This window comes from Rhincodon typus, chromosome 23, assembly GCF_021869965.1.
Source record: "Rhincodon typus isolate 14 chromosome 23, sRhiTyp1.1, whole genome shotgun sequence".
NCBI classification, from domain to species: Eukaryota; Metazoa; Chordata; class Chondrichthyes; order Orectolobiformes; family Rhincodontidae; genus Rhincodon; species Rhincodon typus.
The window spans coordinates 10,289,881-10,306,723 of record NC_063354.1 but is presented as its reverse complement, the minus strand read 5'-3'; the positions used below and the strand labels follow the sequence as shown (position 1 = coordinate 10,306,723).

Below are 16,843 nucleotides of genomic sequence, written 5' to 3'. Positions count from 1 at the left end.
GGTCTAGGCCCGAAACGTCAGCCTTCCTGCTCCTCTGATGCTGCTTGGCCTGCTGTGTTCATCCAGCTGTACACCTTGTTATCTTGGATAGCAGTGAGGATGCTTTGTAGGATACCAATGTCACAGGCCCGTAGAGAAGAATGGGGAGGAATAGTTTGCCTTTTGTCAGAGCCACTTAGGATTTCACTTTGAGATTTCAATAAGAACTGTCTCGATGCAATGGCAGGGGCTGAAACCTGATTTGGAAGGCTTCCAAGAGCATGGAATTCCTGGAAAAATGGGTTGGAATTTGGAATTTGTTCAAGAACTTTGGAGAGGAATGGGACATTAGATGTGGAATATCTATCGCCATTCACAGCACCATCTCGGGTACAACAAACTTAGCTACAAAGTAGTGAAAGAAACTAGATTTAAAAAGTCAAGCATTACCTTCATAGAATCAGTAGAAAAGTAGAGAAATGAAGTGAGCATCTGAAGACACTTATCTCAGTGGCTTCGGCTCAGGGAAATGTCTGTGGAATCTTTTCTGTATTAGTTTAACATCTCATTGGAAAGTCAGTACCTCCAACAGTACAGGAATTTCTCAGTATCTCACTGGGATGTCCACTTAATGTGTGTTCAACGCACCACCATCTGACTGAGGTGGGAATCATACAAATGACCTGAGGCTGTCATTTGACTGTAGTTCCCAAACTTGCATTTTCAAATCAATTTTCTGTCTAATTGTAAATAGCATGCAAAAGCATTCATTTGTTGATGAGATTAAGATTAAAAATTTTAAATAAATCAACTGTTAAATTACTATATGCACCCAAAATGACTTGTTCAAAAGTTTTCCAAATCTAGAATAATACCACAAACCCACATTATAGTACCTGCCTGTACAGTTTTACATATCATCATCTCCTTTCATAAAGCAGGAGGATGGATTATAAGCACCAAGAATGTAAAGATCCTTATGCATATATAGAGATTGAGAATTAGTTCAAGCTTCTAGAACGAGACTCGACTTCAGAATTGCGTGAGCTACAGATTGTGTTATTTTGAGAATTGCGTTGTTTCTGTGGTAAGATTATAGTTACATTTTTGCACCTGCTATTTCCTTTCCTGTGGTCGGTTGGCTCTCAATCTCACTGGTTTGGTCTGGAGGGACAATGTACAGCTGCCTCTACCAGAAGTCTGGGGGAGAAAAATCTCCCTTCGACTGGTGAAGATCAAGAACACTTCTGTGCAGTTTCAGCACAGATTTCTGCAGGAGCCTGAATGTCACAGTGCGTAGCTCTGAGTGAACTTGTTTTCTGTTTCCACTGCAGCACAGAACTAATGCGTCGAGTGAGAAGGTTTCAGATTGCTCAATATCAATGTCTTGTGGTAAAGTATGCAAAGGATATTCGATACAGTAAAGAAGATCTGTCTACACATGACAGGTGAGTATTGAGTGCGGTGTGATTACTGAGAGTCACAGCACTAAGTGGGCACTGTAATCTATATTTAACCAGAGCTCATGCTTCTTGTCTGTGACCAGGGTGAACGTTTACAGGAAAATACAGCTTATTTCATGCTCTCTGTAAATGACAAGAAACATTTGCTAATGTTGCTATGACCCTTCTGAGCAGTAATTCCTTTGAACCACGTTGGCACTTTCTTCAGAACTCCCTCTTTCCCAGGTATTCCATGCAATCTCAAACAGGTATGGTTCTGTCATTTTTGCTTTTGACTGAAATCCATCAGTTTGACATTTAACCTCCATATCTAAAGCATAGCTTGCTGGACTGCCACTTCACCAGATGATACCCACCAAATAATTATTGCTTGTAAATTCCCTCATCTGCCTTCCAAGGAATTAGCAAACTATGGTGAGGTTTTTGAACTAATCATTGTCTTTACTCTCTGTGGTTTGTATGATGTACTGTTGTGGTTAAGTGCAGGTCTGGATTTTACTCTTTGTTCCTCTGTCACATTTGTGGGTGTATCTTTCCCCAGCAAGAGGTGGAGTCTGGTTCATGGAGTATATTCAGGCTGAGTTACATGAAGGTTTTGATCTACATCAGTCGAGGATCATGGGGCCAGTCAGGAAAGTGGAGTTAAAGCCACAATCAGATCAACCATAATCTTATCAAATGAGGGAAACAGGCACACTCCTGCTCTCACTTCTTTCTGTCTTATAATCTTACTAATCACCTCTGAACCAAAATTAGGTTCATTGAAATCTTCTTGCAGTCAGGTAGCAACAACCTGATGTTAAACAAAAAAACTGAAGAAGTGCAGATGCCAGAAATCCGACACCAAAACTAAAATTGTTGGTGAAGCTCAGCAGGTCTGGTACCATCTTTGGAGAAAAAGCAAAGCTAGTGTTTCAGATCCACTGACTCTTCAGAATTTCCAGCATCCGCAATTGTTTGGTGTTTTATTGTTTTGTTTATTCATAACCTTTCTCCATTGGCTGATTTTTGTTTGTGTCTAATCCTGTACTCATCCATCCATTTAATTAATTTCTAACCTATTCCTCCCCCACCCCCACCCCCTGGTTTCTCTTCTCTGTAGAGAAGTTGATCCTTAGCACAATCAACCATACCTTCTTCTTCGGTTTTTAATATATGCAGGGCACTAAGCAAATATGCCCTGGAAACCTCAAGTTGTTTGCAAAAGAAACAAATATGGTGGTTTAAAAAAAAGATATAAGATTTCCCTTGTGTATATATTTATGCTGTGTCTCATTGGGAGTGGGAAAATAATGCAGAGTTTGATTTGAGGACAGGAAGGAGAAGATCTGTGATTGGTGGAGTCAGACCAGTTTTTCTGGCAGTCCTGGTGCCACCGTGCAGGAGCGTTTTATCTGCACCGTTTAGAGTGAGATTGAGGTGAAGTAGTTGAAATGGAAGAGAAGGCAACTGGAAACCCATCAACAAGGCTGGGAGCGGGGCATTGGGAATATGAATATGGATCCAGCCTCATGTGAATATGGACGCAGCTGGCCCCTCACAAATTGGGGCTGGGGATCTTGGCAGACCTTTCACCTTGCTATAGTGGCAGCTCCAGGCTGAGTTTGCAGGATGTCCACTTGGAGTCAGCTGAGAAATGGAGAACATTTGCAAAAAGTGCCTGTAGCTGGGAAGGTTGGGGTCTGGACTCATGAAGGAGCCACCGGTTATTGGAAGGAGATTCAAGCTCCCAAGGGAGTTGCTGCCTGGTAGATGTAAACTTCAACCTACTCCCAAAAACTAAGCCCGCAAAAAAACTTTGAAGTAGGAACGGTAAATCCTTTGAAAAAAAGGAAGGGCGTGGTATTAATATATTCATACCAAATGGTAATTAACGATAGCTCAGAGCTGTTCTCTTGCATTTCTTTTGTTTTTAATTTCATGAAGTATTGATTTTCCCCCCAGTTCATTTGGAAATAAAACATTTCTTTAGTTCAGGTTCTTTGAAGCTGTATTAATAATAATGTTTCTTTGGTCTCTCCAATCTCTATCTCATTAAAGTTTGGGTCAAGTGAGGAGGTGCATTAGCTTGGGAAAACTCACTGAAACATGAATTAAATTTTGTTATCTGATGGTTACTTGGTACTGCTGAACTAATTTGTATGGATTCCCCTTGTGGTATAGTTGGACATTTGGAAGTCAGCATTCACTTCAGACAGAAGTAATGAGGATTTTTTAAAAAAAATTGAAATTAACAGAACAAAGCCAAAGGATACTGCAGAATGCAATTTCCTTGCAATTACTTTATGAAAAAGGCTGTATTTGTAGTTGTCTATCCAAAGAAAGAAGCCTTAAAATAGTGTAAATCCACTATGTAACCTCATTACCCAATAGAGGAACTAGTGAGAATGAAAAGGAAACTCCTGAAATCGAAATGTAGTCACTGAGAAAATTTCTCTAAAGATGAAAAAACTGGCTGTCTCTCACTGCATGGCATCTGTTGTTCACTTTATTATAATTGGTCTCACTTGATAATCACCAGAGTATCTCCAGAATGGTTTCTGTTCCCATCTTGCACCGTTCTGTCAAGCCACCATTTGGTCATCTACTCTATGCCCCTTAGCAATACAATCTGTAGGGGAGAGATAACATAGAACAGTCTGGAGTTCTGTGTTCATTAGTACAATCGATCTTTATTTGAACTCTACCACATGTGCAGGAAAGGTCAGAGACCCCTCCAAATCTGGCCTTCATGTGGGGCCCAGTTGCTCTTTTAATTACAGGTCAGATCAGAAGAGGGGTCAGTGACACTCCTGTTTCCCCAGTGAGATACAGCATTTTTATACATTTCTCGTTACAATAATTACATGCAATGTTGTCATTGTTCCTTCCTCCTTAATCTATACATCCAATCCTGTGAAACACCTGAACAATGGTGGATACCCCTAGGTTATCCATAACCTCATGATGTTTATCAGACATTGTAATCATCAGGCATTGGGATCTTACAATGTGTGTCCCATTAATTCACTTTCCAAAGTTAACGGTTAGACTTTCTCAGACATTTCCCATACTTGCTTATCTCAAAAGCCTGCTCAAATTCTGAAGTTCATTGTATTTATTGCTATCCCTATTAAATTCTGTTACTCATCTTCTATTTCCCACAGGATATACAAAAGGTGGTTAGTTCTTATTAATTGCTATAAGACCCATAGTGTTAGTTCTAATATAAAGTTAGTTATATGTAAAGTTTTATGGCTACATTTACTGTTTGGATTCTTTAGCTAATGAGTTGTGAGCAGTTTCTGTCCCACCTGACCTTGGAAGGTAGACACTGCCCTTCCATCTTGCAGCTGCATAATAACTCATTCTTGTCACATACTGTCTTCTGAGATGAAACTTACTGCCTGTACTCTTAACACTTTTACCTAATAAGTCGACATCCTGTTCACCAATAACACTAAGCTCAATCACTTTCACAGCTCAATGTCAGATCTCCTAGGTTTTTACAAGACATAATCCCACCCTTATCATTTGTCTCTGTTATTGTGGGGTCCTAATTTTCTTTTTAATGTTTGCTAAAAATTTCAGGCTGTCTGTTCTCAGACACTTCTTATCAAACTGTCTGTTTCTCACATCTGCAGCTGTTGTTTGTACAGAACTCCCTGTATGTTTCTTTGTACGATTCTTTGTTCAAAATAGACCATGTTATGTTGGGTTACTTCCTTCTCAAAGCTATTCTTGTGCTAACTTGTGATCTCACTTTAATGCTAGGCCAGGTAAGCTAATTCTGTTACTGCAATGGATGCCATATTGTGCCACCTCTTACCAGGGCTGCCCCAACACCATCCAAAGATTGGAGTTTGAGTTATGTAATCTCCTCCAATTTGACATTGAGATCAAAGTCGCCCTTTTGTCCACTATCTCTGCATAATTGCTATTGGTTCAATTCCCTCCTTCCAGCTGATGTATGCTTCAAAGAGATCATTCACAATTTTTTTTTTTCTTTATTCATTAACGGGATGAGGGTGTCACTGGCTAGGCAGCATTTATTGCCCATCCCTAGTTGCCCATAGGGCAATTCAGAGTCAACATTAAGGATGTTAGTGAACCAGATGGTCTTTTTCGACAATGGATTCATGTTCAACATTAGATTATTAATTCCAGATATTTTATTGAATTTAAATTCTACCACATGCCTTGGCGGGATTCGAACCTGTGTCCCCAGAATGCTGCCTGGATCTCTGGATTAACTTATTACGCTGTTTATCCGCAAACAAAGCTTCTGATTTATTTACATGTTGCAGACTTGCCACTGAGATGCTGAAACAAAAACAGAAATTGTTGGAGAAACTCTGCAGGTCTGGCAGCATCTATAGCGAGAGAGAGCTGAGTCAACGCTTCGACTCAGTGACCCTGAGTTAAACTGAAATGGTGTCCATGTGTTTGTCATCTCCATGATTGTCTTTTCCACTTGTACCTTGGCTGGTCTCTGATTATCTACACTTCAAACTTCACCTTGTCTAAAATCTGTTCCTTATACCACATCCTCTGCTTCCACTTACCATTTGGCCCAGTCCTCACTAACTTAATTTGGTTTTTCATTTTATTGTCCTCGCTTAACATGTATTTTCAAACATTCAAGCCTCTTAATGGCCTCTCCCCTCCACCATTAGTATTCTACAGCTGTACAATCTCTCCCCACTACTCACTTCCAAATCCCACCACTCCCCTGTCTTCGCACGCAACCCAGAACTCAATTGCCTGATTTGTCCTTGCCTCCATTATAAGTGACCATATCTTCAGCTCTCCTGATCCTGCAATTCCCTTTCTTACTTGATTTCCTTCTCTTCTAAGACCTTTTTGGGAACTGGTGTTCTTCTAAAGAAGGGTCACAGGGCTCATTGTTGACTTTGTTTTCTCTCCACAGATGCTTCCATTTCTGCAGCAATTTCTGTTTTTGCTTGTTTGTTCCAACTTACGGTTATTAGTTATTCACTTTAGAGTGATAGAGTTGTGCAGCACAGAAACAGACACTTCGGTCCAACTCGTCCATGCTGACCAGATATCCTGAACTGATCTAGTCCCATTTGCCAGCATTTGGCCCACATCCCTCAAACCTTCCTATTCATTTACCCATCCAGTTCCTTCTAAATGTTATAATTGTACCAGCCTCCACCACTTCTGCTGGCAGCATATTCCATACATGCAACACACTGTGTGAAAAAGTTACTCCTCAGATCCCTTTTAAATTTTACCCCCTCACCTTTAAACCTAGGCCCTATAGTTTTGGACTCCCCTACACAGGGGAAAAGACCTTGTCTATTCACCCTATCCATGCCCCTTATGATTCAATAAACATCTATAAGTTCGCCCCTCAGCCTCTGACACTCTAGGGAAAATAGTCCCAGCCTATTCAGCCTCTCCCTATAGCTCAAACCTTCCAACCCCCGAAACATCCTTGTAAATCTTTTCTGAACCCTTTCAAATTTAGCAACATCTTTCCTAGACCAGAATTGAACGCCATATTCTATTAATGATTTTGCCTAAGTTAGCATTCTTCATGTGAGTATTCATCAATTGGCTATTTAGCCTAAGTCAAACCGTACTCCACCTTATGTCAACCAGGTGAGCATTTCCCAGAGACTGCAGCGATCAATTTTCCTCTCTCCAGGGGCCAGGATAATGTTAAAAATCTTGCCATCACTCTAGGAAACAGCAGATAATGGAACTGGGGTCAAACTGGGATTCCTTCTGCTTTTTGTGGCTCTGTACAACATCATATAGAAAATGTACCTAATGAATGCACCATATCCAATTTTTTAAAAAAAATATTAATTCACTTGTACAAGATCACCTGAACTTTAATTTTGTTCTTTCTAAACTTGAGATTATAAACAAAGCTCAACTGTTAGAATCTGTATGAATTTGGAACAGTCAAATCCAATAACTGGTTTTAATGTACCACGCTACACTTTTTAATAACAATGGATTTGTAAGTCAGTAGTTTCACAGTAACTAATCGAACAGGTTAAAATAAGATGCAAGACATAGATATTGACTTCATTCGCCAATAAAGCGCTGTGTGTTTTTTAAGAACAAGAATATTTATTGCGGCCAGAAAAAGAACTCGTGGTCAAAACTAAAAAGTACTGATATAAACCTTCTTTGTGATTGATCCAATTTAATATTGTCGCAAGTTTAAAAAAGAACAAAAATTTAAGTTCAGGCAATCTTGTACAAGTGAATTAATGTCCTGAAAATATTGGATATGGAGGATTCATTGGGTACATTTTCCACATTTATGTTGTACAGAGCTGTGAAAGGCAGGATTCCCAGTTTGACCCCAGTTCTATTGTCTGCTGTCTCCCAGAGTGATGGCAAGACTTGTGACATTCACCTCGCCCTTGGTGAGGGGAAAATTGATTGCTCCTGTCTCTGGGTAACGCTCCTCTGGTCGACGTAAGGTGGAGTAGGGTTTGGCTTGGGCTAAATAGGCACTTGATGCATATTCACATGAAGAATGTGAACTTAGGCAAAATCATTAATATCTCAGCATTAGCTTCTTTGCTTGCAATAAGACTATCCTCTTAGCTCCAAGTAATGCTTACTCTAAACCATCTTTTACTTTTATGTGGCACTCCGTCCATCCAATTAATGGTTTCTCATTCCAGTTATCCTGTTCAGCAACTCTTCTGCATGGTTGACTTGTGTTGAGTGTCTTATCTCATTGATTTCCGGTCTACAACTGTACCTCTGTCTCTTTGTCGTGATCTTCAAGCAATGCTTCCCATTACACTAGATTTCCGGAATAGCAAGACTAACTTATGAGGACAGGTTAAAGCGGGTAGGATTTTAATCAGTGGCACTCAGAACAATGAGGGGACATCTTGAGGAAACCTGTAAAATTCTTAACAGGACGAGACGGAGGAAGGATGTTCCTGATGACCAGGAGTCCAAAACCAGGAATCACATCCTAAAGATACGGGGTAAACGATGGAGGATTGAGATGAGGGGAAATTTCTTCACCCACAAATTGGTGATCCTGTGCAATTCACTACCACAGAAAGCAATTGAGGCCATTGTATGATGCCAAGAAGGATTTGGGGTTAAAGGAACCAAAGGATATCATATACATTTCCTCTTGCACTATTGAATGACAGTTTTGTACCCTCAAACTTTTCTTGTGTCTTCTTTGATTTCCTTCACTCGGGCTAACTGTGGGACAGTGCACCATTCGGAACTCATGTGACTGCAAAACAATCTGTCTCTTGTCTTTGGAGCCTTCAGTTATTACGGTGTTTATGTTTGACAGCAACTTTCTGTTTGATGCTGTCCTCATTATGTTTGAATTCTTGGAAAATGTCTGCATTGCCTTTCTACCCACCACTTTAGATCCTTCAGGCTTCGAAAAGTTGCCATGTTACTCTTGAGTTCAGGAGCAAGCACTCAGAGACTTTTGCATCCAGATGGTGGTGCACGTGCAGAGTATCTGCAACCATCCATATTGTGCAGGCCTCATATGTTACAGGTTCCAGTTGTTCATCTCCTTGTGTGAAACACACATAGAATATAGAACAGTACAGCGCAGTACAGGCCCTTTGGCCCACTATGTTGTGCTGAACTTTTACCCTAAACCTAAGGTCTATCTAACCTCCACCCCTACTTATACTATCATCCATATGCCTATCTAATTGCTGCTTAAATGCCCCTAATGAGGCTGACTCCTCTACCCTCTCCGGCAATGCATTCCATGCCCCTACCACTCTGAGTAAAGAACCTACCTCTGACGTCTCCCCTATATCTACCTCCACTCACTTTAAAACTATGCCCCCTTGTAATAGCTAACTCCATCCTAGGAAAAAGTCTCTGGCTGTCCACTCTATCTATACGTCTGATCGTTTTGTACACCTCTATCAAGTCACCTCTCATCCTTTGTCGTTCTAAAGAGAAAAGCCCTAGCTCTCTCAACCTTTCCTCGTAAGACCTTCCCTCCATTCCAGGTAACATCCTGGTAAATCTCCTCTGCACCTTTTTCAATGCTTCCACATCTTTCCTGTAATGAGGCGACCAGAACTGGACACAATACTCCAGATGTGGCGAACCAGGCTTTTGTATAGCTGGAGCATAACTTCACGGCTCTTGAACTCAATCCCTCTATTAATGAAAGCTAACACACCATACGCCTTCTTAACAACTCTATCCACCTGGGTGGCAGCTTTCAGGGAACTGTGGACATGAACCCCAAGATCCCTCTGCTCCTCCACACTGCCAAGAATCTTTCCGTTAACCCTGTATTCTGCTTTCAAATTTTTCCTTCCAAAATGAATCACCTCATACTTTTCAGGGTTAAACTCCATCTGCCACTTCTCAGCCCAGCTCTGCATCTTATCAATGTCCCTTTGTAACCTAGAACAGCCCTCTGCACTATCCACAACTTGACCCACCTTCGTATCGTCCTTGAACTTACTAATCCACCGTTCCACTCCTTCATCCAAATCATTTACAAAAATCACAAATAGAAGAGGACCCAGAACTGATCCTTGTGGTACACCACTCGTAACTGAGCACCATGTTGAATATTTTCCATCCACTAGAACTCTTTGTCTTCGAAGGGTCAGCCAATTCTGAATCCAATCTGCCACATTTCCCCCTATCCCATGCCTCCTTACTTTCTGCATGAGCTACAATGGGGAACCTTATCAAACGCCTTACTTAAATCCATATATACCACGTCCACTGCTCTACCTTCATCCACATGTTTGGTCACCTCTTCAAAGAATTCAGTAATGTTTGTGAGGCATGATCTACCCCTCACAAATCCATGCTGACTATCATGGATCAAACTGTGCCTATCCAAGTGATCATAATTCCTATGTCTCAGAGCCCTTTCCAATAATTTGCCCACCACTGAAGTAAGACTAACTGCCCTGTAATTTCCGGGGTTATCCCTATTCCCTTTTTTAACAAGGTAATGACATTTGCTTCTCTCCAATACTTTCACACTTAATAGTTCAATATAATGGCAGAGAATTGCAAGCCATTCTTTTGATATTTTCTGCCTATTTTGTTTTACCCTGATGTAAGCTAAACTGAAGAAGGCTGTGAGTTATGAAATGATTTCTGTGTGCTGATTTATACATTTTTTTTTTGCAATTTTCCGGCCTCTTAACATGTTGTGTTAGTTCAGGTACTCTGCATGGTCCTGAATTAAAATTATTGATGTGACGTTCCATTCTTCCTAGATTTTATTGATAAAAGCTACTGATTTTTTATTTTTGTTCTTTTTATCTCCCAGGTTTACAATGCAGGCAGTTCCTGCAACAAAGCTGAGTGAGGTTACTCAAGAAGCATTGAAATGTTCAGTTATCGGAATTGATGAAGGACAGTTTGTAAGTGTGGCCCATTGTGCTTGCTTTACTTGAAATATGTTCACAGTACTGAGAAATCCAACCTGGTCTGAGTCTTTGCACTGAATGCTAATCCCTAGATAAATCTCTTTTAATTGACTGAGCTTGGGGAGTAAGACTTCTGCTGCTTTCGAGAATTGAAGGAATTGTAAAGCTTTTAAGGGTGCTTTCCTGTATGGAAATGTGGTTTAATACCTTTCCTGGTGCCTTCCCAAAGTATAAACCTGGTAGTAATGAACGCAGGGCTCCTCAGCTAGTAAACCAGCGCTGTATAATGCAATGCTTTTCTCAGCTGATATCTACCAACACGCTGTTCCGAGCAATGCAGTTGACTTGGTTTTTTTAAACCCTTGTCCCATCACCATCCTTCCCCAAACTCTCTATTTAGGGATGCTGAAGCAATTGTACACTTATTTTTCATGGCTCAGGTTAAACAACTCATTACAGTACATTAATCAAACTGGAGATCTTCCTATTCCTGCTGGTTCAGGACGACACTAGCCAGTGCATTTGCTTACGGAGTTATTAGGGTCCCTTCATAACTCTGTAGGAGATTCCCATGGATTTAAAGGCTGACACATTAGAATTGATTGCCCTTCTGTGATGTGTCTGAGGATACTTTCCTATGATGTGTTATTATAAAGGCGGGTCAGTGTTCATTTATGTTGCTTACTTTCTTGTGAACCTGAAGAAAGGTGCTGTTTCAGAATGTGGTGTTGAAGTTGTCCTCTCTCTCTCCAGTTTCCAGACTGTGTCGAATTTGCAGAGGAAATGGCTAACAAAGGAAAAACTGTGATTGTGGCAGCGCTGGATGGAACTTTCCAAAGGAAAGTGAGTGAAAAGAACAACTGCATATACTGCAGCCATATGAGTATATCCTCTTCGACTTGTGTGGTGTGTCCAATTGTATAGCTGCATCTTTTACAACCAGCAAACTAGTTTTTTTTTACCTTGGACAGGGAAGCAATGCTTTCTTCTGAAATCGATTCCTTAACCACTTAAGAATTTCTGTCAAGTTCCTGACCCTCCCAACACTTTCAAGCAAAGGGTAGGTCCCCTCCCACACGAAGTATTGCACCAAGGGTAGATTTACTGGTCCCATCACTCGAGGCACTATAATTGATCACTGGTGCACCTTTTTAATGCGGGAGTAACGATATTGAAGTAGGTGGAGGGGCAGTGACTTGCATCTCATTCGGAACAAGTGGTTGTGAGGTGAAAAACACACAATTGTGCTGCACTGAAGGATGCCATTCAGCCCATCTGGAGCTGGTCAGTTTTCCAAACGACCCGTCTACCTAGTCTCAATATCCCTGCACTTTTCTTCTCTTGGGTATATTATTATGAAGGTGTGTTCTCTGAAACGTCAATCCTGAATGTCATTGAGAAAAACAAGCTGTTCAGCTGATGTCATAGTCACAGAGTCTGCAGTTCTTTCAGAAAGGTCACGTGATCCAGCTTGTGGTTACAGTAAAGCTGTTTGATTTGAACAAAAGCCCGAGAACTTACTTTGCTTGCGCACTCTCTCACTCCCTCTCTATTTGGAGTTCCTCTCCTCGAAATTCCAGTTAGTTTTCAAAGACCCCATCACCACAAATGAAGGGTTCCTTAAGGAGACTTCAGAATGTACCCTCACTGTGTCCACATAAAGGGAATTCAGCCAACCATAACTGATCCAGGAAAAGCTTCAGCTTGTGTGGAAAGTGACTTTGGCTACAGATCAGCATTTGGGACAATCTGAATGATTCTCAATCTCTGAAATTAAGTATAATGTAGTCAAAGCACTTTTTAAAAACAAAATCACTGCAGCATGTTATTTTGCTTTCCCCCAGATTGGCATGGTTTGTGTGTGTTATTTTTCAAGAAGGGTCATTGTATATATTTTGGAATTTAAATGTTTAGTTAATAATCCTTTATTATTCTGATTTATAATGGACTAGTTCATTACATGTTACTTAGGGCAATCTGACTTGTTTCCTATCCTGCACTTTATACAGTCTGGTATAATGTAGGCTCAAACTTTGTCGTGACCAGTGGAGGACTGATTAAGAAAGTGGGTCATAACAATATATCCAATTCACTTGAGGTTGTTTCACCACCTTTCCAGCAGTGCATTCCAGATCGTCAATAACATGCACCATCAAAGTAGTTCCCATACTTTCCATCAGCTTTTCTGGAAATCACCTTGAAACTGTGTCTTCAGGTGACTGACCTTCCTGACACTCCATCTATTCTATCTGAATACATCATTGTTTAAGGGTCCCTTGAAAATTGTTTATGCAGGAGAGTATGACTCCAACTTGACAAAGTCTTCCTATGTAATTGAATCCCCCCAGTACAATCCTGGTAAATCATCTCTACCACATCCATGCCCATCTCCTTGTCCTGCAAATCTCCACTCCTGGAATTAACTGGGACTTGTCATTCCTGATTGACGTGAGAGTCAGGAGACAGCATAATTGCTGCATGGCAGCAAGAAATAGCTATTTGTCACTTAAAATGGCACTAGGTCAGTTTGATGTGGCACAGCAACAACCTGTGAAGGAGCTGAAGTCTATTTTAATTATTTCCCGTATCAGATTCCGAGTGATTCTTCTATTTGTTTCTCCAGGCTTTTGGCAACATTCTAAACCTAGTTCCCCTGGCGGAGAGTGTAGTGAAACTGAGCGCTGTGTGCATGGAGTGCTACAGGGAAGCTGCCTATACCAAGAGGCTGGGGAGTGAAACAGAGGTTTGTGTTTGTCTATTTCTCACTTTCTCGATCATTGCTTTGCTCTCCTCTCCTTCTTGAGGAAACTATCCCACTGTGGAGGAAACTGTTGGGTGTCATCTAACATCTTGCCAATTGGCCACTTTTTACTTAGAACCTCCTCTTACTACCTGGGGGTCATAAGTATGATCACAGCGTTGCTCACAGCCCACGTGAGTGAGTAGTGTTTCCTCTATCACAGCAGTGCAATTCTAGTCCCTGGCTTCCCCCATAATTCCTCAGCTGAGGCCTGTTGTTTTGTACACATATTGGACTCTTTGGTCCCTAGGGTTTGATTTCAGATTGTCGGACCCACTGAGCCATTGTAGGAGCTCTAGGAGATTTATTGAGAATTTATTCAGTGATTTGGTAATTAAGTGAAGTATCAGGTGACCAGTGCAGCCACACATACTCTGACAGAAAGTTTACATGTGAGTAGAAGCTTTAACTGTGTGGGTAGAATGGACAGGTTAGCTTATTCTTTGGGTGAACTGTTAGGTCCTTTAAGATATTATACAAGTTGTTGGCGTAGCATCTTTAGTATAGAAAAATCTGTGTCAAGGTGCTGTAAGGTCTGGTAACAGTAACACCGCATCTTTTCTCTTGTTTGCAAACTGGAATTTGCTGCTTTAATACTGACTGCACTATTTCAAGTGGTGTAATGGAATAAAAAAAAACTGATCAGTGTACCAAAGCAAGATTTTTATCAAGGGATGAACAAGCATTCAGAATTGGAAGAATAGAATGGCTGTGTGACAGACATTCAAGAGTTTGTAGCACTAAAATAAGTTGGAGATGTGAAAAAGGAAGAGCCATGAATGCAGTTTTCCTGTGGGTGAACAGATCTGGAGAAATCGTTGGCTCCCATTCGTTTCCTGCTGGCTGAGTACCAAGCACTGATTCCAGGTCCTGCTTCAAGAGAGTTTGATCAACTCTCTCCTGAATCTGTTGGCCAACGGATAACAAGGAAATGCTTGCCGTTGGTGTGTCAAGGTCAAAACTTGCAGTGTGAAGATGGATGAAATGGTTAAAAAATGACAAAAGTGGCTCCAAGTATTTTAGTCTTTGAAGGTACTTCTGAAAATGTACTCACTATTGTAGTGGAAGGGACAGACATTTGGAGTAATGCAGTCTTTTGAAAATAATGGATGGATATTGAGATATAAATATTGGCCAGGAATCCTGCTATCCTTCCAGATAGTGGCATAGGATCGTTTGCATCCACCTGAGACAGCAGGCAAGGATTCTGTTTGAGATGTCCCCAAAAAGATGGAGCAGCTTGCTGTTAGAGATGAAAGTTTGTGGGTTTCAAGTCCCAGTGTAGCACAGAGGCAAGAGGAACATGAATTGAGCCAAAGCTAAGTAAAAGAACCTCTTCAGATTTTTTTTGCCAAAAGTTATTAGATATTGAGTCAATTGAAAACTTTTAGGATTGAACAATGGATTTTATTCAGTAGGAGGTTAAACAGATCGAGATAGAAACCAATAATGATCTGTTGGAATTATGGCACGGATGCAAGGAGCTGAAAAACTCCAAGTCCTAACAGAATGGTTGTGCCATTTTAAAATAACAAATTATTTCCACTGCATGATGTTACCTGTGTTCAGTTCTTTGGACTTTTTTTTCTCGTCTTCTCAGTTTAATTTAATGATAACTTCTTTTGTCTTGACAGGTCGAAGTGATTGGCGGAACAGACATGTACCGAGCAACCTGTCGGCTCTGCTATTTTGCAAATGGTAATCTGTCGCGTGTGGAGAGTGACAAGGAGAACAGCAGGCAGGAGGGTGCACGTCAGTTCATAGCTTCAAAGCAACTTGCCTACAAGGAACAAGGCAAGTCACCAAGAAAACTCTTTGAAAATCTGCAGGTCTGAAATTAACCCTGTAGCCTGTGCCACACCCCAATCTTGCAAATTTTCTCTCCTGCTTTTCTAAAGGTGTTGACCGATGTTTGGTGTAATTGCAACTCTTCAATGCTTTGTCCCGGAAGGTGATCCCTCGTGCAAATCTGGGCAACTCTAAGTTGGTCAGACACATTACAGTCAAGGCTAATCCACTTTTTTCTTCTACATTTGCACTTCCAGTTGGAGACAAGAATATTCACAATGCTGTAGGGTCTGGTAACAGCAGCATTGCATCTTTTCTCTTGTTTGCAAACTGGAATTTACCACTTTAATACTGACTGCACTATTTCAAAACAGGCAAAAAAAAAAAAAAAACTCCCTTTTGGAACTTCTGTTGCATTTTAACTGTGGCAGAGGGACTGGTTCAGTTCTCTTGAACTTCGCACTTTTCCATGTGAGCCAACAACCAAACTGAATTAATCTGTCATCTTCTGCCCAATACTACAAATGCACCTTTCAGCAATCACTAGGTGTGAACAGAATCTAAGAAAATACACCCATCTCTACCCCTGCCCAAAGTTAAAGCAGCAGTATCTAATGCTTAGTTGTTTTTTTAAAAAAATTTATAATTGGGTGCCATGTCTTTATTCAAATAGCCACACAGGAGCTTTACAGCATAGTTCAGTACCCACAATCCTCAATTACTTGCTCTGAAACAGTAAGAGAAAATCTTCCAGTCCCTGATGTGTTCTTTAATTGGTATGTCAATGCAGGTTACTGTGACAGAACTCATTTTGTTGCAAATAATTAACTTTGCAGCTAGAAGCTGGAGACAAGGATTGCTATTAACAGTGGAGTAGAACAGAGTTGGGGGCGGTGGGGAGAAATGAACCTTGTTTATTAGCTATCATCATCTATTTTTAACTTGAGTCAGTGTTAATGGAACCAGTTTAAACAAAAACCATGAACTTTAAAAGTCAATTGATCAATCTCAACTGCCATATAACTATTGATCAATCTTCGCTGCCATTAGAATTGGTGATATTTTAGTGACTAGAATGCTCAGAATAGACCAATGCATCTTAAATCCAAAGGCTGTCAGCTACTTTATATTTGTTTCCAATTTATTTTTTTTTTTTACAATATTTAAAAATAAAAGTGAATTATGTCTGTTATGCCTCATGCATCTGTCATTTCTACAGAATGTGTTTTGTTCAGAGAAACCATATCTGCTTAGAGAAACAAAGTTGAAACTGTCCTTTGGTTTAAGGAAACAAAAACAAATCACAATTGAAATCAAAACTTCTGGGCAGATTGAATGTAGTGGAAAGCACATACAAGGATATAAAAGTTAGAGTCTGGTGGTACACACTTAGGATGACCGGCCAGATGCAGATACCAAGAATAAGCAAATAGTTG

The 16,843-nt window shown here is 40.6% G+C and overlaps 1 protein-coding gene across 1 annotated transcript; it reads left to right on the top strand.

Annotated features, from left to right (window-relative positions):
* The first annotated feature begins 1,317 nt into the window (after positions 1-1,317).
* On the top strand, positions 1,318-16,599 carry tk1 (thymidine kinase 1, soluble). Its single transcript, XM_020509809.2, has 5 exons — positions 1,318-1,427; positions 10,720-10,813; positions 11,573-11,662; positions 13,443-13,562; positions 15,254-16,599. The coding sequence occupies exons 1-5, from the start codon at positions 1,324-1,326 to the stop codon at positions 15,452-15,454; spliced, it is 609 nt and encodes a 202-aa protein (XP_020365398.1). The 5' UTR covers positions 1,318-1,323; the 3' UTR covers positions 15,455-16,599.
* The last annotated feature ends 244 nt before the right edge of the window (positions 16,600-16,843 follow it).